Here is a 22,037-nt window from a genome sequence, read left to right as displayed (position 1 = left end):
ACAAATGATAAAAAAAAATTAACTGCTCAAAGTTACCAAGGCATTCTTTTTTGTTTCAGTTGATGATACTACGTGTTGTCCTTAATTCAATTAACATCAAGTAATCTGCATAGTTGGAATACAATACTATATCATAAAAGTCAAGTTGTTTTCTGTAAGCACAAATCTAAGCAATTGAATTTATGCATTATTAATGTGAGAAATTATTCTTTGACAGATGGGCAAACCATAATATCATGTAATTATTTCTAACAGTTGCTGAGACACTTTGATTCATGGTTAAATGGGAATCCCAACATAAAACATTCCAGTGATGAAGTCGTATGTTTGTTATGTCCAGCTATTAATTATATAACGTGTTATATTTCGCCAAAAATAGTGCATTTTATTTCCATACAGGCAGTTCATTTTTGAGTTAAATTTTAATGTTACGTTTGTGATTGGTGATAACTTTCTTTAAGAAAGGCTTGTTGCATGATCTCAGGTGGTCACAAAAGTGATTAGCAACGATTAAGTATTTTTGAATTATAACCATTGTTGCAACATAAAAAAAAACACAACGGCTAATTTTAATGCTGCAAGGTCCCACAAACAACAACAAAATAAATGATCAAATCATCTATGCTAAGTATTGTCCGAGGGAATAAATGCTGGGCAGGATGCAGGAGAACCCTCCTACACCTCTTCAAATAGAGCCATGGAATCTTTTACATCCACCTGAGAAGGCAGATGGGATCTCCTCTGGACCAAAAAGCAGTACAGCAATCTCTCAGAACGGCACTCGAGTGTCATCCTGGATTATATACTCAAAACTCTAAGTAGGATTTAAACCCACGCCTCACAATATAGAGCAGTTCGTTAAGTTTTTCAACAAATGTATGGAAACAGGAGAGGGTTAATTTTCTAATGTTGGGATCCTAGTGTGCAAGACTTGCTGCTACCAAGTGTGTGAGATTTTTTTCACTGGATGTGGGCATCACTGGCATGGCCAGCATTTGTTGCCCCTCCCTAAATTGCCCTTGAACTAAGTGGCTTCTTTAACCATTTCAGAGGGTGGTCAAGAGCCAACCACATTACTGTGGCTCTAGAATCACACACAGGTCAGGCCAGATAAGGATGGCAGATTTCTTTCCCTAAAGGACATAAGAGATGGGTTTTTAGAACAATCAGTGATAGTTTCATGGTACAAAAACAGAAAATGCTGGAAAAACTCAGCAAGTTTGACAGCATCTGTGGACTGAAAAACAGAGTTAAAGATTCGAGTCCCTATGACCCTTCTTCAGAGATAGTTTCATGGTAACCATTTTTGAGACTAGTTTGTCGATCCCAGATTTAATTAATCAAATTTAAAATTTACAAGCTACCAGGGCAGGATTTCAACCGGTGTCCCCAAAGCATTAGCCTGGGCCACTGCATTATTAGCCCAGTGGCATTACCACTACACCACCATCTCTTCCTGCGTTGGAGAGTTACCCATTCGAACTCAAGTCATGATTGGAGACCTTGCTCTACTTTAAGTCAAAATTATTGTTCAGTTAAGATTATTACAAGCAACAACTTTACCTTAAAAAGAATATCTGTGCACATGGCCTTTCCATGAGTTATTATTGGTTCCTGGTCTTCTCCTTTTCCATCCCAACAATCTAATTCAATACATCTGGTAAAACAAAGTAAAGAGGTTATAATTCTGGTGAAGTATTCCAAGTGCAATATATAGCTGAGAAGATATGACATATGTAACGTTCATTCACCATAAAACGTATTTCTGTATTGAACAGAATGCTACATGAAGCACTGCAGAACTGATTGTGAATTTGGGTCTTACTTTTCTTTTGCATATTGTGACAAACATCTAGTTCATGGTTCTAAGTATCTAGTTCATGGTTTATGTTAATATTTTAGAGGTAATGTTTAGTTCTGGGAAGATTATTGTTGTAAAGTTAACAATTAGAATGCTGGGCTTTAGAGACTGCCAGAACACCAATAAGAAATGGCAGTTCAGAAGATTACGCGTGTTTTTTTTAATAGCGTCAGAATAGAAGAGATGGGGCCATAAAATAGCTGGTGGGCTTACCTAGCTGGAGAACAGGAGATATGATATCTACACTGCTTGCAAAGAAGTGCGTTCCAGAGAGATGTTCTGTTTTGGGAGTAAGAGCTAAATTAGTTTAAAACTTTGTGAACCCTGAAAGGCTACGTCTTCATGGAGATTGGTGGAGCTTAAGAAGGATCCCTTGTTTCAATTTATCTGTGTGTTTGGTGCAGCTATTAGATGCAGTTTGGACTTTGTGTGTTTGCAGCTCGTGGAGAAGCCCTGGAAGCTGTTAGCAAACTCCAAGCAGTTAAGGCTCAGAAGAGCCCTGGGGAGCTGAGGTGGTGGTGGAAGGTCACTGATTCTGTGCCAGGCAGTTAGGGCTCAAAGGAGCTCTGGGAGCCATTTATAGCTTGGTGCAATTGGGAGACTGGAGTTTTGAGAAAGTCTGGGGCTATGCCAGCTTAATGAATCTAGTGGTCTGAGAAGGAATTAGAACTGCAATAGTAATTAGAGGTGTAAGTGTAGCTTTGTGAATCCCCCAGAATACAATCTCAGGAGAAGAGATTGAACCATCAATCATTGAGGCAATCTGAACCAGAGCAGCTTTTGAGAGAATTCAGAGGCTAAATCTTCGAAATTAAAGAGTTGAAATCCCGTGAGGGAGACAGTATTTTAATAAGATTTTGTGACTCTCAGTTGTCACTGACGTCTGGATGGGTTGCTAAGAATGCTGTGGGATCTGTCTTGGTTGCACCTGCCATTTAATGTGCAGTGTGGTGTGTTTGCCTATTAATTCTGAATGTTTGAGTGTAAGATAGACATTGTAAATTGTTTTACTTTGCTGACTTTGTATAGTCAACTTTATTTTGTTTGTTTAAAACCATGGAATCTTGTGGCTTTGTTCTCTTAGCGGGTAACTGGAATTTCAAACTTTGTCTACTTTAAACAAACTTTGTCTACTTTAAACAAAAAGTAAATGGTCCCCAGCCAGATTGTAACAATATTTATAAATCAAAATTATAATATTTGCTGAATGTGGTTTTAAAAAAGTGATAATTATTAATGCACAGCTTGCATCTGAATGCAAAAATACGCTTAATAATAAATTGAAGTGTTTAATAAATCCAGATATACATTTGGTAACTAAGATTTTCATTCATTTATCTTCGTGGCTTCCTTAAGCTTGCCACATTGTTCACTTCACAACCACTCAATTAGGATCTGTTATAACACTTGCTTCAAATTAAACAACTTCAACTTAAAATGGGCTAACAAATGTGTTGCAATGGATCAGAGCAGAATTTGAGAGATGTGCTCATTACACGTATTGCTGAGGGCAATTTCAACTCTACACTATCTCAGCTGAGGCGTCGTATAAATGTTTCTGTGACCAAAAACTGCAAGTGCAGTTTGGTTTTATTAAAAAATTAAAAAAAATACATTGAACATTCAAGACACATTGCAATTTTCTCTGGGGGACAGTTATTCAAAACTGATTTACCTAATTTAGAGAGCTCCTAAAAAAGTGCACTGAATTTACATTTGTTTTAACCATGAACACAAACTTTAACAATGATTATATCCTAAAATATACTATATACATTATAAATATATATCAATAATTGATCTGACTGACACCAAACAGCGAACCAAAGATATTATCCATTATTGTAATCATAATCCTTATCCTTCATATTATAGGTTTGATCCATGAATCTCTCGCTGATGCAGATTCCCTGCCAAATGCACCAAAAGTCTTTGTCCTTTAGTTGTGCTACATTTCCCCAGGTGCTTTGTGAATGCCTAATTTGCAATGCACGACAGCTGTTGTTCTTTCAAGGGCAATATTTTTCAGGCTGTCATCCATTCATCTATTGAGACCGATACGCAAGATGATTTAGCAGCTTTTGAGCATCTGTTGAAGGCAATTAACAGAAGTGCCTTAACTCTATGGCCCAGTCTCCGAGGAATCAAAATCCCTTAGAGGGTCAATAAAACTGCATTATGAAGACAGTGCAGCAGTAATACTTCAGATTTGGTGCAGATAACCCCGACCAAATGGTTGGACTGCAGACTTGGGTTACCCAAGTTTGTGACACATCTCCAGAACATATCATCATCATGTGTGGCACCATCACAGTCAAGGCTGACATCGGAATAAAGCAGTGGAATTGCATTATCTGGCTATCCGGTGATTGCTATAAGAAACAGGAAGAGTAGACCACATGACCTATTGAGTCTACTCCACCATTCAACAGGACCATGGCTGACCTTGGGCTTCAACTCCATTTTCTAATCCTTAATTCCCTGAGAGACCAAAGGTTTGTCTATCCCGACCTTCAATGTATTCAAGGATGGAGCATCCACAACCTTCGGGGTAGAGAATTCCAAAGATTCACAACCCTTTGAGTGAAGAAATTCTTCCTCATCTGAGTCCTAACTGATTGGCCCCTTATCCTGAGACTGTGCCCCGGTGTTTTAGACTCCCCAACCAGTGGAAACAATCTCTGTGTCCACCCTGTCAAACCCTTTCAGAATTTTGTAGGTTTCAATGAGGTCGCCTCTCATTCTTCCAAACTCCAGAGAATATAAGTTTAATTTACTCAGCCTCTCATCAGAAGACAACCCCCTCATCCCAGGGACCAATCTCGTGAACCTTCACGATGTGGTGGCATGAACAATTTAGAAATTGTAAAAATTAACTACGAAATTGTCAAAAAGGCTTTCAGATGTAGTAAATATTGAAGCGTATTAAATGAAAATAGCACAGTGCAATGTGGCGAGAACTAAAGTGAAGCAGAATTAATTGTCATATACTTCATATAAAAGTGAATAGGTTTTCTTGATTTTAGGTTGATGCAGAGCAAAATTACGACTATCTTCAGCAATAGACTTTTCGGTTGTTTGGTTGAGCTATATGAGTCAAAATGATAAGGGGACAAGAGAATGAAACCCCTGGGAAACGGCGCAGAGCATGCACTGCGACAGTTCTTGCCGGAGACATGGAGACCGAGGGGAGATATGACTGAAGATTTCAATTGAATACAGCTTTGTGTGTAAAGGTTCAGTCAGAACCTATTGAGTTCATATGAGAGAGCAGAATCGGGAGACACAAGTATAATCTGAGGGGGAGGGGAATATAGGAAACATTACAAAGAGTGGTCAATTTTTGGAAAAGAGCTTCCCAAGGGAGGGAACAGAGAACTAAGCGCAGAACCTTTCAAATTGGAAGAAGAACACATGTAACTTCTGGAACAGGCCCTCATAGGTCTGACCTTTCTGGCCATTGTGTTCTGGGAACTGAATTGGTTTTTTTAACATTGCCCCAGGATTTGCAGGGCTTTCTGGTGAGGGATGGTCTAAGGGGCTGGGGGAAAAGAGAGGCTGGTAAGCTAGATAATATCATTTTGATGAGATAGGAGGATAAACCCAATTTCTGGCCTCATTTCCCAGCAGAAATAGCAGGGGTGTGTATAAACAAGACCGATGTAGCTTATCCCCCAAACACTTTGGTCAACAGTGCAGTGTGGCAAGCTAAGCTGAGTGAATCAAGAATTACAGATGGAGGCTGCATTATGTCTTCCTTCACTTACCTCTTAAGAACTAATACAGAGCTATCTTAACAGGTGTGTCAGCTGTGGCTCAATGGGTAGCACGGTCACCTCTGATTCATGACGTTCCTGCAGGCCGACTCCAGGACTTGAGCACAAAATTCCAGGCTGACACTTCAGTGCAGTACTGAGGGAGTGCTGCAGTGTCCGAGGTGCCAACTCTTAGATGAGTTGTTGAACTGAGGCCCTGCCTGCCCTCTCAGGGGGATGTAAAATATCCTGTTCTACTATTTCAAAGAAGAGCAGGAGAGTTATCTCTGCTGTTTTGGCCAATATTTATCCCTCAATCAACATCACAAAAACAGGTTATCTGGCTGTTATCACATTGCTGTTTGTGGGGGCCTGGTGTGTGCATATTGGCTGCCATGTCTCCTAAATTAAAAGAGTGACTATGCTTCAAAAGTACTTCATTGATTGTAATGCTTATGTGGAAAGATCTAGACTAGGGGACACCATTTAAAAGGGGTCTCCCATTGAAGATGGAGATGAGGACAAATTTTATTCTCTCAGAGGATTGTGATTCTTTGGAATTCTCTTCCCCAGAGAGTGATGCAGGCAGGTTCATTGAATAGTTTTAAGGCAACGGTAGATAGATTCTTGACTAACAATGGAGTCAAAGGTTATCAGGGGTAGGTGGGAATGTGGAGTTGAGGCCACAATCAGATCAACCATGGTCATATTGAATGGCAGAGCAGGCTTGAGGGGCTGAATGGCCTACTCCTGCTCCTAATTCAAATGCTAACCTTTTAATACTTTCTACACATGTTAAGACAAACCTGCAGCCTGATAAAAGGACTTGTCTGTACATCTCGACAGAGGATTTGCCTCCAAACTGTCTGCCTGTGAGATACGTATTGTGAGAGGAACTGATGAAGTAATGGGACAAAGGGTGGTCCATTTCCTGGTACAATTCTAAACGATCAAGGAAGACTGGTGCATTTTCATCTGACATTAGATACCGGCAGAACCCATCACACGACATAGTCGCTGTAAAACAAAATTGATAGTTTTAATTCAAATTAGAGCACTGGATTCAGAAATCTATGTCAATGCCATGTCGTACGCTAATGCAGCATTTCTAATTAGGTCTGTGCAACCAACCATAACTGATTAATGTGCGACACTTGGACTCCCTACTGAAAATCTTATTTTCACCTTAACAAAAATAACCAACGATAACGATGTCACACAAAAAGCATAATTCTGCATTCAGTACTTCATTGGCACAACTGGCAATCTCATGAACCACAATGCAAAAACACTCACCCTATTGGTAATATAGCAGTAAGGTTTAAAACACTGTCACATAGGTGTTACTTTTGATGCGTTCGTATGCTTTCAATAACATGCTTTGAGTGGACAGCTGGGAAAGGAGAGCTGCAAATAATATGGGTCAGGGCCACCTCCTTCCACCCAAAACACATATTTGAATCCATTCAAGTTCATTGTTTACATATTAGTGTGATTAACACTGCTTGCTAAGTACCTCCATAAGTAATAATGTTGGCACACAACATGCAAATTATTGCCCCCTGCTACATCGTATAAAAAGCAGAGGTTAAAACTCCACTAGCGGTGACAATGATTATCTTTAATTGGGCAAGATCGGCGCACGCTGATCACTGATGGACTAGCAGGTATAATGCAATGTATTATAATTATGTCAGGATGCATTGAGTGCCATGTAATCTGCCCACTGTAGAATCTGTGGGGTTTATGATTTGTGCTCTCCTCCGGGGAGCCTGGGAGTGGCACTGAAGGCAAATAATTCGTTCTTCCAGCTGTCCTCAGTATAGTGGCTTCAATAGTGGCTAAGAGTCAGAAATTCTTGAATTCGGCCTAGTGGTGGGAAGGCAGAACTTGGAGAGACAAATCATGCACCAGGACTCTATCCGCTTCCTGCCGCATTTTAAATTACAGTTGGGAAAGCATTACCTGTTCCCTCTAATTTGTCTTCTGTTGTGAGCAGCCAATTCATTTAAGTGCACAGGTCCTTTAAATTTTCTTGCAAGGCCGTGCATGCATGAGGGTCAACTTGTGCTCAGCCTGCGCAGGAACATTTGCACGGCTTAGAGGGAACATGGTCACACAGACCCCCACCACCACCCCCACCCCCACCCCCCCACAAGCAGACAAATTCAATTATCTTTCAACCACCTGACATTTCACTTCCCCTGTGACTTACTCAAGTCTATCGCCTCTGGAGGGACAACTCTGGAGGAGTTCGCACCTATTATTGCAATGAAACCGAAGGCCAGATTTCTAACAAGTCTTGGGCTTCCCAGTTCAAGCCTGAAAGCAGACCATAATGAATTTCTACCGCATTGGCTGAATGCACATTCCAAACTCGTTACATGTTGCACTGGAAGAGCCACTACTGAAACGAGAGCAATTGGTTTTGGTGACATTTGTCAACAGGACACACTGTTTAGCTACAACAGAGTTAGGTCTCAAGTGTCACACATGCTTACAACTATTTTACAACTTTTCCCTTCTCTGTCTTCTGTACAAAGGCTTTTTTGAAATGATGCTAATCCAATTCATCCAGAATTCAGTGCCCATAACCAGTTGATCGATTGTAAAGCACCTCAGGCCTTGCCAATCTCCAAAAGCTCTCCATCCCACTCTGCAAACACATTAAAGTTGTCGTCCTCAACTCCCTCTATGGCCACCTTGGGGTGGGGGGGTGTTTTAATGCACCCTGTCCAGCAGGAGCAGAGCATATGTGCAATTAAAAGAAAGATGCATAAAGACCTGCTGCCCGTTCCCACTCAATTACTGCCGTCAACCTAACTGTGTCCCTATTGTTTTTTTTTAGGTGACCATGGCACCTGCCTGAACCAGGTGGGAGTCCAATAATGCAAACTGATAGGACTCCTTTGGCATTTTAATGCCCACTGAGCAGAGCCACCCATGGCAAAATGGAAGAGGAGACCTTCTAAGTGTTACAATTATGAGGTTAATACGCTTACTGTATTTTGTGACTGTAGCTTTACATTTGAGTAAGTGAAGGGGATCATATGACCTGTTCTGACAGTAAACCTGGGTGGTTTGTTTGTTAGAGATCAAATGAAAACTTGGATTGTTTTACTGGGAAGAATATGTAAGGTATTTACACTTGAAGACAGTGACAATGGTCTCCAAGTTTACAATGAATTTAGTGTGTGTCTCCCAAAGTCCAGGAAAGGCATTGAAGACATAGGGATGTAAACAGTTGTGCTGTAAACTGTCCATTTACTTCTAAGATGAAAGGGAGTTGAGGTCAAGGATTGTTAATTAACATATTTAACAAGATATAAGGCTAAGGTATTTCACAATGTCATGGAAATGAAGCAATTTTGAGATCAGGTTACAGGTTTCCCTATAAGTCAATGAATATCAAAGGCAGACAGCAGCTATTGTGGCATCAACAGCGAGAGGAAGCTTTTGAGGGCTATCACAACTGGATGCAGGAGGGAGATGGTCTCTAGTCAGAGACCCATCCTGCAGCCTTCGACAGATTCCAGGAGGTTTGTTCTGGAATGGCCAAAGAGAGAGAAAGAATCATCAGAACAGGGTTTACTGCTGGATATAAGGAACTCTCTGAAAACTGAGGAAAGTGCCAAGAGACAGTCATTTGAAGTTACTACTTGGTGAAATGGGGAGATGGGAACCTATTGGAAGCTGGGAGCAGTTGTGGACTGTTTGCTAAAGGGACTGTAATTCTGTGGCGAGTGTGATGGGTATAAAAAGGGAGAGTCACTTTCTGTAGTTTAAAGTATAAGTTGCCCCCAAAAAGAAAATAGTGTTTCGATAGTCAATAATAGCGCTTTTAATCATTTGTTACAGCAAAAGTTTTAAAATGTGAAATCTCTTTGTGTCATTCTCTCAGCCATCAACTGGAAGTTCAAATCGCTTTTTGAAAGTATTAGGTCTCCACGGGGATCGTAATATAAGGTAACTTTTTAAAAAAACTCTGCTTCGTGGGACTAGGAGGAGCTGGGATGTGCCCCTCAAGTAAAGTCTGGGCCTTGGCAGATTGGGGTTTCTCCCTTCCCACTCGCGAAACAGTCTGATCTTCATCCTGTGGCTTACTTTTGTATTGGATGACAGCCTTCGGGATACTTGACATTGGCCTGGCTGAAGCAACCCATCTTCCTGCCATTTGGCAGGATACAAATGAAGCCCAGTAGTTATAACGGACTGGGTTCCAAACTGATGACGTCAAGTGGTTTCGACCCTGACCTAGTGCTCCTACCCCCATAGACACCAACCACCACCCCCCCACAGCTCAAAACAGAAACTCAGTTAAAAACCAACCAGCCGTCAACCCCATCCCCTCCAGCCCCACATCCTGCCCGACTTGGCGCAGGGCCAATTGTCCAAAATGCTACCAAATGTATCCTGTGCCGCATTATTCCCTGCTCACACATCATCCTTCTATGTGTTGACTTAATCAGGCTCGTGGTCCACCAGAGCATTACATTTTAAATCCTTGCCCTTGTTTGTAAATTCTCGCGGTACCTTATCCCATTCCATGTCTGCGAACTCCTTCAATCCTGTATTTTCTCCCAAATATTTAATTCCTCTGACCCTGTCCTTTTGTCCATTCTGACACCCACCACTGGTAGCAGAACTTCCAGCCACCTCAGTCCTACTCTTTCAAACTCTCTCCCTAAACCTCCCCACTTCTCTCTCCATCCCTCTGTATAAAGTTGAGGTCATCCAAGACTCTGCTGCCCACGTCTTAACTTGTGGCAACTCCCATCCCCCTGTCACCCCTGTGCTCGCTGGCCTACATCGGTCCCTGGCCAGGCAATGGCTTGATTTTAAATCTCTTGTCCTTCTTTTCGAATCACTGTGTGGCCTGGCCCCTCCCTGCCCCTGTAATCTCCTGCATCTCTTGAACATCCCTGATTTTAATTGATCCACCATTGATGGCTGTGCCTTCAGTTGCCTCGGCCTGATTCTCTGTAATACTCTGCCCTCCCTACACCTTCCCACCTCCCTTACCTTGCTTTCCTCCTTTAAGACATTCCTTAAAATCTACCACTTTGACCATGCTTTTGGTCATCTGGCCTAATATCACCTGATGTAGCTCGGTGTCATATTTTGTTTCATAATGTTCCTGTAGAGCATCTTGGGACATTTCATCATGTTAAAGGTGCTACATAAATATAATTTGTCATCTTTAAATATCCCCGACAGGCTAGTCTTTTTCAGTCAACCCTCCTACTCGGCCTTCTGGGCTCAACCTCTTACAGATAAATATAGACGGCTATTGTTATTTCTCATATTCCACTTGTGCCGGTGCTAACTTTTACATTGTATGGGCCACAATTCCGATATTTTTATCCATTTATAGCAAACTGCATGCCACATTGTGCTATTGTTAGATTCTCAAACATTTGGCAAGACTCACTGTCATACCCACTTCCCAGAAAAAAAAGATGTGGGAATAGGTAGACAAAGGCTCTCCAATATATAATCTGCTTGTATTATTTTATATTCCCTGATAGGAATAGTTGTCACAATGATGGCACCCATCCATCTCGAGAGGCAATGGACTCCACCCAGGGTTTATGTCATTTCTGTATTGAACATCGTCTGTTGCGGCTGTAGAGCCTGATTCATGAGCAGCACTCCCTTCTGTAGCGGGCACAGATGAATAGTGTTGGCCCGATGTCGACTGGCATTTTTTCCTTTCAGCAGGTCTCCCTTCTGCCATCTGGTCATTTCTTTTGTCCTGACTTTTCCCACACCTTTCCTGTCTCCAGGCACTCCAGTCAGCAGCGAGGACTTCCTGTTCATTGACTCCGACCCCGCTCACCTTGAAGTTTCCAGTGATGGCGTTTTTGCATCGTGCCGGTAGCGAGCTCGCTATGGAGCGTGGCTTTGGGGAATGCGGCTGTCATCGATTCAGTTCACAAGACCCAGCCAACAGGGTCGCACCTCCACCACGGTTTGGGTAAGAAGACAGATCCTGAATCCCTGAATCCACCACAGCTGGAATGGGGGTGTGGTGGGGGGAGCTGAATTTTATGCCCCCTCCTCCCAGCAGAATTTTCTGATCCCGCTGAAATCAATGGACTTTTGAACGCCTTGCCGCATTTTGCAGCCCCCCCCCACCAACCGTGACAGGGCCGTAAAAGTCCACCCGGGGAAATCGAACCCCATGCTGTTGGCACCAATATAATCCACACCAGTCATCCAACCATCACCTCACAGCACAATGTAACCCCTGTCTCAGGATGATTATATGCTGATGCCTCTCTGTTTCCTAATATTTCAATCACTACAGGCAGGAGGAGGGGTTAATTTAAACAGCGTTAATTTCTCCTCTCACCACTGTCCGTAAACAGAAAGGGGTTTCGATTTTTTTTCCCTCTTTATAAGCAGTGGTGCATTTTGTGTGATCCAATTTCCTATTAATAACCCCACAGCAAACTCGAGATCGAATGAACTCAAAAGGTTAGTTTATTTGTACACACTCAAAACGTGAAAGAAAAGTCACAACATCACCTCCACACTCAGACAATAAAAAGAGCAATACGGAAGGTTTTTACAGTACAAAGAAAATAAACATCATTTTACGTAGGTTCCAGAATCAAAGTCCAATGAGATATTCCTTCATGGAGGTTGGTGTCCTGAAAACCGATGCTGGATAATTCACTATTCTGATGGTGTTGACTTCACATGATTAGTTAGGCACACAGAGATGAATCACTTTTGTAGGCGATGGTTCAGATTTCCAGGAAAAGCAGGGTAGATTGGGCCCCATGTCCAACCTGGACCACAGCTCCTTCAGTGTGCCCTGCGAGTCAGATGTTAAACAGCAGGCTGAGCTTTTCAGTTCAGCAAGGCAACATTACTTGGTCCGCAAGCCAGAGGCCCATGTCACATGACTCACACCTCTCCACCATCTTTGACAAAGGATGTGTATCCATTGTCTCGGTTCCAATGACTGTTAAATGTCTCAGCCATTAAGAACTGAAAGGAAGATTGCAGGGCCTTTGTCTTAGCAGACAATCTATCTCCTTCTGGCCAGCCTGGGTTATTAAATGCAGATGGCCTTCGTATAGCTCTTTTTGAAGTTAGGCTATGTAGTCCACAGGGGGTTGTTGGTGGCTCCTCAGAGATAACGAGGTGTGGGTTTTCCTAAAACTGCCAAGTAGCTTCTTTTGTTCTGGGATCACAGACAATCACAGTTTCAGCCATTTTAAAGGTCTTCGTCCAGTTTTTAAAATTTTAGAAATAGTGATGAGCATATCTATATATATTTTATAAAGGTATACAGTGTGAGGTCTTAGTCCCTCACACAATGAAGGCTGAATCATGGGAAACACTGATGTCATGCAAAGAACATCATGGGGTGAATTTTATGGTCTCCCACTGGCATATTTGAAGGTTGGAGGGGGGAAATGGGGCTAGGGGGTGGGTAAAATAAAAGGCATGGCTTGCCTGTTGCTTTCCCACCCACCCTCGACCAGTCTCCCAATGCGTCAGGCCGTCCGCCCGCCTCTGGGCCTATTGAAGCCCTTAAGTGGCCACTTCCGGCCCTCATTCTGCCTCCACTGCGATTTTATGTTCCAGGCGCTGATGGGACTACAGAGCTGCCAGCCAATTGGATTGCCTGACAGATCTCCAGGGCGGGACTTCCTCCCAGATGGGGGCGGGGGGGGGGGGGGGGGGGGGGGGGGGGGGGGGGGTGGGGGGGGGGGGGGGGGGGGGGGGGGGGGGGTCCCCAGCGTATTATTGCTGCGGAGCAGCCGGGTTTCTGGGCGGGGTGGTGCCAGTGGACTTTTTGGTTGGGGGAGGGAGAGGGTAAAAATGGGTAATCGGATCTCCACCCCGCCCTCCACCCTCATAAAATTCATCCGCCCCCCCCCCCCCGTCCTCCCAAAATAACTTATTCCTATAAAGACAAAGAATGAGAAACCACAATCTCCATTCATACAGTAGCTTCTAACATTGCAAAAATTTCACAATGTATTTGGGGCCTAATAAGATAAATGGATACTGAACCAAAGGAGGTTAAACATAGGAAAAGCGATGAAAAGTTTTGTCAAAGAAGAGGGTTTGAGGGAGGGGTTTAAAAGAAGAGGGGAAGTGCAGTGGTTTAAGGTGGGAATTTCAGATTGTGAACAGGTAAAGGTAGAGCCACCAAGTGGGGTGAGGGCATTTAAAGGCCAAGACATAGGAGTAAATGAGAGTTCAGCGAGTAGGATTTACAGGGCTAGAGGAATTTGCAGAGGAATAATCCCGGCAGGAGAACTCCAGCCGAACCGAAGTTCGCAGACGGCGGGACATTAGAAGCAAGCCATGAAAGCAGCGGAAGAGTTGAGTCTGGAGGCGGCAAAGGCATTGATGAGAGTTGCGAAGACAGACGGGCTGAGGGTCAGGGCAGAGGTGGGCAGTGTTGCAGTGGTAGAAACAGGCACTCTTTAAAATGGAGGAGCACTGGTGTCAGACAAGCGGAAGAGAGTAGACCTTAGAAGAAAATGCCACAAGGGCTATGGTTTATGCAGACAATTTGGCTTGGTCTCCACTAGGTGGCAGCTCGCCTTAAGATTTCACCACGTGGCCATATTATTGTAGAGATATTATTTGTGTACTTTGCTGATTATAGTGCCCACCACTGGCACCAAACTTATTGTGGAAAGCCACCTATATCAAGCAAGCGGAGTCAATCACAGTTGTAATAATGTATTAAATTTTGGGCAGGTCACTGCTGATCTATAAAGCGCTGCTGGTGTTAGAAAGTTGGCTCTTCAAGCATTTTCCATCAGCCGTGAAACGCGCATCATTCACGCGCAAACGACTTCAGTAACGTCTGCACGTGAAGAATTGCTTTCGCCTTTTTTTTTGTCGTCTTTTCGTGATTTCTTTCGTGGCCTGGCAGACCCCCTCACCGCCGGGGGGGCGAGGTCACCAGACGGCCATGACGCCGGGGCTGAGAGAGGGGCACCAGCTGTGCTCCCAGGCCACACGTGTGTGAAAAGGCACAAAGCAACGTGAGGCAAGACCCAGCTGAAGAAGCGGTGCTCCCGGGAGAGGGTAAAAGATTGATCCAAGGCTCACGAGAAGGGGAGATTTTGGGGGGGGGGGGGGGGGGGGGGGGGGTAGTAATATGGCTGGAGGCTTTGGGAAACGGGCTAGGGGGGTGGTGGTGGGGGAGGAGATGCGATTTTCTTTGAAGGAGTGCTGGCTTTTTAGTGAGCTTCGTGTGTCAGAAACGATTATGGACGTGTCGCGGGATAGGTGGGGGAGTCAACACAGCCGCTGAATTTTGCTGTTTCTTTTTAAAACGGAGATATTGGACTTGAGTTGCCGCTCGTTTTGGTAACATAATCCAGCTGAAATCGGCTGGACCAGTGCGAAAGGTTGCGGGATTTTAAATGGCAGAAATGGGGCGGGGGGGGGGGGGGCCCTGAGTTTTGCGGATGGTGAGGAGTCGCTTCCCACCATCCGAAGGGGTCGGCAAAGAACACATCCCCGCCGACTCCCAGGGCCCCGCAGCCACTTCACGCTCGAACGAGCGTTAAAGTGACCTGCAGGCTGGACTGCTGTCCCTTCCTCGCGAGGAGGTCCCTCCCCGGAGACCTGCTGGCCCGTCAGATTGGCCAGAGGCTCTCCGGTCCCCCAGCAGCGACAGGGGCAGCAATGGCCTCCAGAGGAATGGCACGAGGACGCCTGAGACTGAGTCCGGCCACCAGAGGACCGGCTAAGTTTAACGGGTCCCAGGGCGGGGAGGGTAGGGGAGGCCTCAGGGGGCGCGAAGAGGGTGATTGGGGTCGAGAGAGAGAGAGAGAGGGGCCTGGGCTGGAGGGAGCTCTAGAGGCCATTGGGCTTTAAGTGGGGGGGGGGGGGGTGGGGGGCTCGACTTCAGAGGAGGTGTTTCACGTGAGATCTAAGTCAGTTGATTTTCGGGCTTCCCCAGCGCAAGGTCAACCCTCCCACCCGGCCTGAAAATTGAGGCTGGGCAGGAAACGGCCCTGAAGTGGCCAATAATGGGTCACGTTAAGGGCTTCAATTTGGGCAAAGGCAGAGTTCCCGTCCTGAAGCCTTGCCTGCCCTGCTGTAAAATCACTGCATGGTCGTGGGGGGGGGGGGGGGGGGGGGATCCCCTTCCTTCAATTTCACACTCGCCCCCACTTCCCTGCCTCAAAACCTAGCGGCAGGGGAGTGTCAAATTCAGGGTCTGCGATCTCCAACCCTGGTTTAAACCACACGGCATTGGAAGCCAGTCCCACCCACAAAATTGGCCACAAACCTCTGACCAAAAGTATGGGCTTGGTGAGCGTTCAAAGGCGGAGGAGGGGCTGTGGGGTGGGGCATACGGTGCACTGGCACTAGTTATAAAATCTCTTCGACATTAAAAATTATTTAATTTACTTTTGTGATAATCCCATTTTCAGCATAACTGTGCCAGGTTACCACTCTTAAATACACCAATGAATATTGTTTAATGTAAAGAGAAGATAAAAGAAAGATATTCTGTTACGCTGGTCCTTCGAAGACTTTTATGCTGAAGAATTTGCGAGGAAGTATGAGAAATAACTTTACTTCAAAAACTCATTATAAAATTCAAGCAGAATTTCTGATTATGTCCAAAGTGTGAGTAGAAACTCCAGAAAGGCAGGAAATTATGAGCGGTTCATACTTTACTGATTGATTTTTTTCTTAGTGGACGTGAAAATTGAACCAAGCTGCGTGCTATGTATAATATTGGGACACATCAAGCACTTCCCCAAACCCTACTATCATGTCTGACACTTGGGGAAGAATTTTTCCTATGGTGGGCGGGCTGTGCGCTGTCATTTTACGCAGGCAGGCCAATTAAGGCCGGCCCAGCGTAACACACAGCTGGTAGCGTCAGCATTACCTGTGCGGGCAGGAGTGAGTGAGTGTGTGTCGGCGTCTGCGCCCTTTCATGCTTGCGCGCTAAGGGGCACAGAAATCTCCCTGAGACACGGAGCTGCCTCAGGGAGATTAAGTAGGTCATAAAACTTTTTTTAAAAAAATCAAGTAAAAACTTATTTAAACACGTCCCCTCAGTGTCACATGAGCTGGGACATGTTAGTGAAGTTGGCAAACAAATTTATTTAATTATTTTATAAAACCTTCAGGAAGCCTCGTCCCACCCGTGGATGACGTTTCCTGAAAAACGCGAAGGCCGCTTGGGCTCTTGGCCTGCCGCCCCCCACCAACCTTAAGGTTGGACGGTCCGCGTTGCTAATAAGTTAAATTACTTTTTTAATGGCTTTAATAGGCTGTTGACATTTCAGCGGGCGCGCAGCCGCCTCCGGTGCATGCCCACCGAACAAAACATCAAAATGACGCGCGATGACGTCGGGACACTTGCCTGACATCATCATGCGTCATTTTACACGTCAGTGTGACAGGCCCCTGCCCCTGCACGCTGACCAGGTGATTCAGCCCTTGCTTAAACTATATTGGCGCTGGGTGTTGTTTTTCTCCCATTCTGTAGATTTTCTAAATAATAAATAACATTTTCAAACAAAAAAACCCCAATGTACTGTGAAACTGCTGATTCAAAACACGGCGCCAAGACTAATCCGTTAGACAAGCGAGGAGAAAAGTTACTCCAGAGTCAGTCAACAGTCAGAGAGACCTCTCAGCTCCTGAAATAACGGCCGGGATTTTCCAGTCCCGCCCGCGCAGTGGGAATTGTCGCGAGCGGGATGGAATATTTGACGGAGCAGCCAAAGGGCCATGGGACCAGGAAATCCTGGCCAATGTTTGGTGTGGATCATATGACTTAGAAACAGCATCGCTCATTGCATTGCTGCACTGTAAAATAAGGAGCCCGCAAGTGAAGATGAAATGCGTCAGGAATGCACTTTCCGATTTAAGCTCAGAGCTGAGCAACTTAGTAATATTAAATTTGTTGGTTACACACAAAACTTTCAGGCGATTTGTGTTTATCAAGGTGAGGGATTTATGCCCTTGGGCAGAATTTTGCCCTTGGTGGGCGTGTGAGCCCCACCAGCTCGGCAGCGGGCGGATAGCCGACCCCCGCCACCAAAATGGGGTCCGCTGCCATTTTGACTTGGCGAGCTAATTAAGGCCCACCCGGCGGCATCCCCGTCATGTGCGGGGGGAATCCCCAGCTGTCAAAGTGCGTTCTTTCACGCATGCACATGAAAGAGTACACTGCTCCCTGAGGCAAAGTGCTGTCTCAGGGAGATTAACAACAGTCCAAAATACTTTAAAAATAGAAAAATTAAAAAATTATTAATACGTCCCCCTCATGTGACAATGTCAACGAGATGGGACATGTTAACAAAATGGACATAAACTTAATTACACTTTTTAAAAACGGACATGAAACTTCATCCCGCCAGTGGATGAGGTTTCGTGTATTATCAGAAGCCCCCTGGGGCTCCTGACCTGCCCACCAGCCTTAAGGTTAGACGGGCAGGTCTTTAATTATCTTAATTAGCCTGTCAATGGCCTCAATTGGCCATTGACAGGTCGGCGGGCGGACAGCTGATTTCGCTGTCCGCCCGCCTTCCTAAAAATTTAAAAGGACCGGGATGACGTCGGGGGTTCCTCCCGCGTCATTTTCCTGTTTGCGAGCGGGCCCCGCCCCCAAATCACCGACGGGAAATTCAGCAGAAAGACTTCCATCAAATCAGTCTGGATTGGACTCAAACCTGGGCTCAGCAACCAAGAAACTGGAGCACGAAGTATGTATTGTTGAATCCCTGTGACTGTGTTATAAATATGCGAATGATCAACACTCCTTTGAAAAAAACAGAAGTTGAGCTTGATCTGCAGAACTGAATGATACATATTCATAACACAGTTCCGAGTGTCTACCTTCCAATGTATTTTCTGCATTCAAAAATATTAGAGCCATAATTTGCTGTGGCAGGGCATGTCTTGGTCATTTACCACGCGTTAGACTTGCTTTAGGTTTTAAATTTTTTTGCCTTGCAAGTTGCTGAAATTGCGAGCTGATAATGTCACCGTGAGAAATCAGAACGAGCAGGGCAAGTGACTGTGAAGCTCCTAGTCCAATTAGATTGAAGGTTTGTGAAATTGACAGCATAAGGGCTGAAAAGGAAGCATAAATTAGAGCGGGTGAAATCAATGTCAAATCAGGTGTGAAAAGACAAATAAAGAGACAGAAAGAAAGAATGGATGGAGAGAGAGGGAGAAGAAAAAGACAGAAAGGGTAAGTTAAATATAGGGGAGAATTTTCTCCCCGTCGAGGGTGCTGGGCAGGAGCGGGCGCAATCAGCTGCGCGCCGCCATTTTAGGTGGGCGGCCCAATTAAGGCCCACTCAGTGTGACGCGTGCCCAGAAGCACTAAGCGTTCCCTGTGACAGTATCACATGAGCTGAGACGTGTCTACGAATTGTATTAAAACCTTTCATTGAAGTTTAAAAACCTTCATGAAACCTCATCCCACCCGCACATGGCTAAAATGCCACCTCAGCCGAAATGGACAAGATTACTTTCTGTGGCTTCAGTTTAGTTTGTACCCTGCCACATACATGGCAGCAACTTCTCCCTTGCCACATGCATTTCAACAGCAAAGCAGACAGCCAGAGGCTAACAGTGGAGGGGCGCAGCTTTTAGCTATCCATGCTTAGCCTCGCATGTGCCCACTTCCAGAGGTTGCTGCACCATTTGCGTATAAATAGCCAGTAAGCTCACCATTACCTTGACAGGAAATTCTGTCCCATTGACTTTCGCAGCAGTATCAAACAAACTCGAAACGTGGGCTCTTCAAAGGGAAGTACAGCAAAATTTTACATAATTATGTTATAGCTTATATTATCTTGTGGAGGCTTGGATCTGCTTTTTATACTGTATGCGGGGAGTTCCATTAACATATATGAGTGGTTAATAGCTTACCTGGATGCATACATCAGTTTCTTTTATCTCTTACCAAGAACAAGATTAGTAAAAGCACTCAATGAATATCAAATGTGTCAATGCTTTAAAACAACTGTAGAAAATTAATCCCACCGTCACTTGAACTATCTTGTACTGTAGTAAGGTGAGATGAGAGAGTGCTTACCTTGTTTCCTCAGCTCTTCATCTGGCTCATAATTCTCGAGTATCTGCATTGCTCTTTTTGACTCATAGAAGGGGAATAAAATTTCATTCAGACGAGGATCACGTTGATTCTGCAGTCAGTAAGGAAAAGCCTGAATTAAAGTGTTTCCTGCCAGTGTCTTACAACCCTAAACAATGTTAAAGATTGTGCAGGGGAGCTGACTGAAGATAAAATAACTGTACTTCCCTCTTTTTCCTCGCCACTTGTGTTTAATGATCAAGTATAAAATGTAACAACGCTCTTTCTGATGATAACTCCTTTTGTTTTGAGTTCATTCCTTTACCTAAGATTAAGTTAAATGTCTATAAAATTGCAACTTTAGCCCAAGTGTTTATGTGTTTTTGGAAAATAGTAAAGCTTCTTTATGTGTAAGTACATCAGGGCTAGGCATGAAGTGAAGTTAGTGTTTCTACAAGTAAAACTGTGATTCTTGAGCTTTCTGATCAAATTCGAGGGTACTTATAAACCTCATGCTTGGGTATAATATACTCAGCTACACTAACAGTTTTCAAATTAACAATAAATACTCAACTGAAGTTGCTTTGTAGTTCTATTTTGCCACTGTATCAAGGTATGAGATAAAAAACCCCTGATCTATACTTCCATGAGAACATCCCTACACAGGTGTTCAGAAGTATGTATCCATGTCCCTGGTGGTGGAGAGTAAATCCACTGTATAAATCTAATACTGAACCACACAGGCTAGATGGTCTCAGTTGTATCTCCTGTCTGTGTTGCATTTGCTACTCTCACTTGGGACACCGTTAGGGCATGACAACTTGACTTTGCGTGTGCATTTGTGCATATGGTCAAGTGTGACACAGTGCCTTGTCGAATAGTTTTGTCAGTATTCGACACTTGGAGCCCCTACTGAAGCAAAGGGTATTTTCATACCCTTCGAAATGGTTGTCTTGGAAAGTTTGCCCGAAAACCCCAACTTGTTTTGAGATAAAGCTGAGCAATAAGCAAAATACCATTTTTATCAGTGTCCTGTCAAGTACAAGGGATGCAATGTTTCAATGGGGTTAAGCCAATTTGTCACAAGTTTAACAAATCAAAAAAAAGGATGCCAAAATGTTTCTCGAGAATTATGACCCTTGGAGATATTAAGCCCTTCCCCTGTGCTCTTGGCTTATGTTTAAACTGTTTCTCATATCACTTGTATTTATGCTGTTGGCATATTCGTGGCCTGTTATTTTAAATATATTACAGGCTCTTGCTGAAAGTAGGTATAACAGTTGTATTAATGTTTCCTTCCTCTTTTAAAATCCCTGGTAATAGTTTAGGTGCTATTGAAGTATATTCACCGTGAATGTGCATCCTAACGGGAAAGTTTTTATTTTTATAAGTATGTTTTAAGGCCCAAATGCTGAGGTCAGCAGAGATGTAAAGGCACTCACTGATGACCTTGAAGAAAGCTTCGCTGAGAGATCTAGTGATCTTTGTGGCGAGAACTTTACCTCTCGACGTGCACCTGATTGCAGCATTCTTTAATGGGGATTCCCAGTGTGGAACTGCAGTGATGTCATCAAGCTGTCCAAGTGGCGAATCACATTAAAGAATTCCTACAAGCAGCCAATCAGGAAATGAAAAACACTGATAACCAAATAACTTGTTCAAAAAATTTACAAAGAGCAACATAAACAGGAGCAGGGAAAATCCATAATTTTGTGGAAAACTGCCCCCATCCCCCACCCCATGAATTAATTCCTACAGATATTAGGCAATTAATTGAAGCACACATGACACAGAGTCATAACCTAAAGGAAAAAGGAATCAGATTTGAAAGTGCCTGGTAATCAAAATCACTAATTGATTCATGTTACCTATTAAGCCAGTGTTCTAGATGTTGTTGCTGTGTAACACCCTGACATTCGGGCGCACAAGCTCAAAGGAGGTTAGAGTAATTTCCCATAAAATATACAAAAACCATCAACTGGTCCTGCTCGAAGATGTCACACAAATAAAGGAGAATGTGAATGAAACTTGCCAAAGTATAGCACACATTGCAGTAGTAGGTAGATTCTGCAGAGTGCTGTGGATTTTATAGACATGATTAACGTACACAGGCTGAAGACAAGACTAATTTGGATTAAATATATGTATATAAACTTCCCATGATGAATAAGATTTACAGCCCCTAGCGCTATTAAGTGGGATAGTGATGTAGAAACATTTGATACATTCCTTAAAAATATTTTCCCTCTGTGACTTTACAAGAGGTGATTAAAGAATAAATAAATACAATAAAGGTGCAATGTCCCAGGAAAAGGAGCAGATAAAGAGTCTGTATACAAATGCATTCAACGGCTGTATC

The 22,037-nt window shown here is 43.9% G+C and overlaps 1 protein-coding gene across 9 annotated transcripts in view; it reads right to left on the bottom strand.

Moving 5' to 3' along the window:
- The window catches only part of LOC121292423 (1-phosphatidylinositol 4,5-bisphosphate phosphodiesterase beta-4), a 451,886-nt gene that overhangs the window by 154,745 nt on the left and 275,104 nt on the right, over positions 1–22,037 (bottom strand). For all 9 annotated transcript variants that reach the window (XM_041214297.1, XM_041214373.1, XM_041214305.1 and 6 more), the window contains 3 exons: positions 19,682–19,790; positions 6,423–6,633; positions 1,564–1,657 (listed from right to left, as the gene is read on the bottom strand). In XM_041214297.1, coding sequence (XP_041070231.1) covers positions 1,564–1,657; positions 6,423–6,633; positions 19,682–19,790 — 414 coding nt within the window. The remainder of the gene's footprint in view (positions 1–1,563; positions 1,658–6,422; positions 6,634–19,681; positions 19,791–22,037) is intronic.

This window comes from Carcharodon carcharias, chromosome 2, assembly GCF_017639515.1.
Source record: "Carcharodon carcharias isolate sCarCar2 chromosome 2, sCarCar2.pri, whole genome shotgun sequence".
NCBI lineage: Eukaryota > Metazoa > Chordata > Chondrichthyes > Lamniformes > Lamnidae > Carcharodon > Carcharodon carcharias.
Note: the sequence above shows the minus strand (reverse complement) of the source record. Positions and strands in the feature narration are given on the sequence as shown.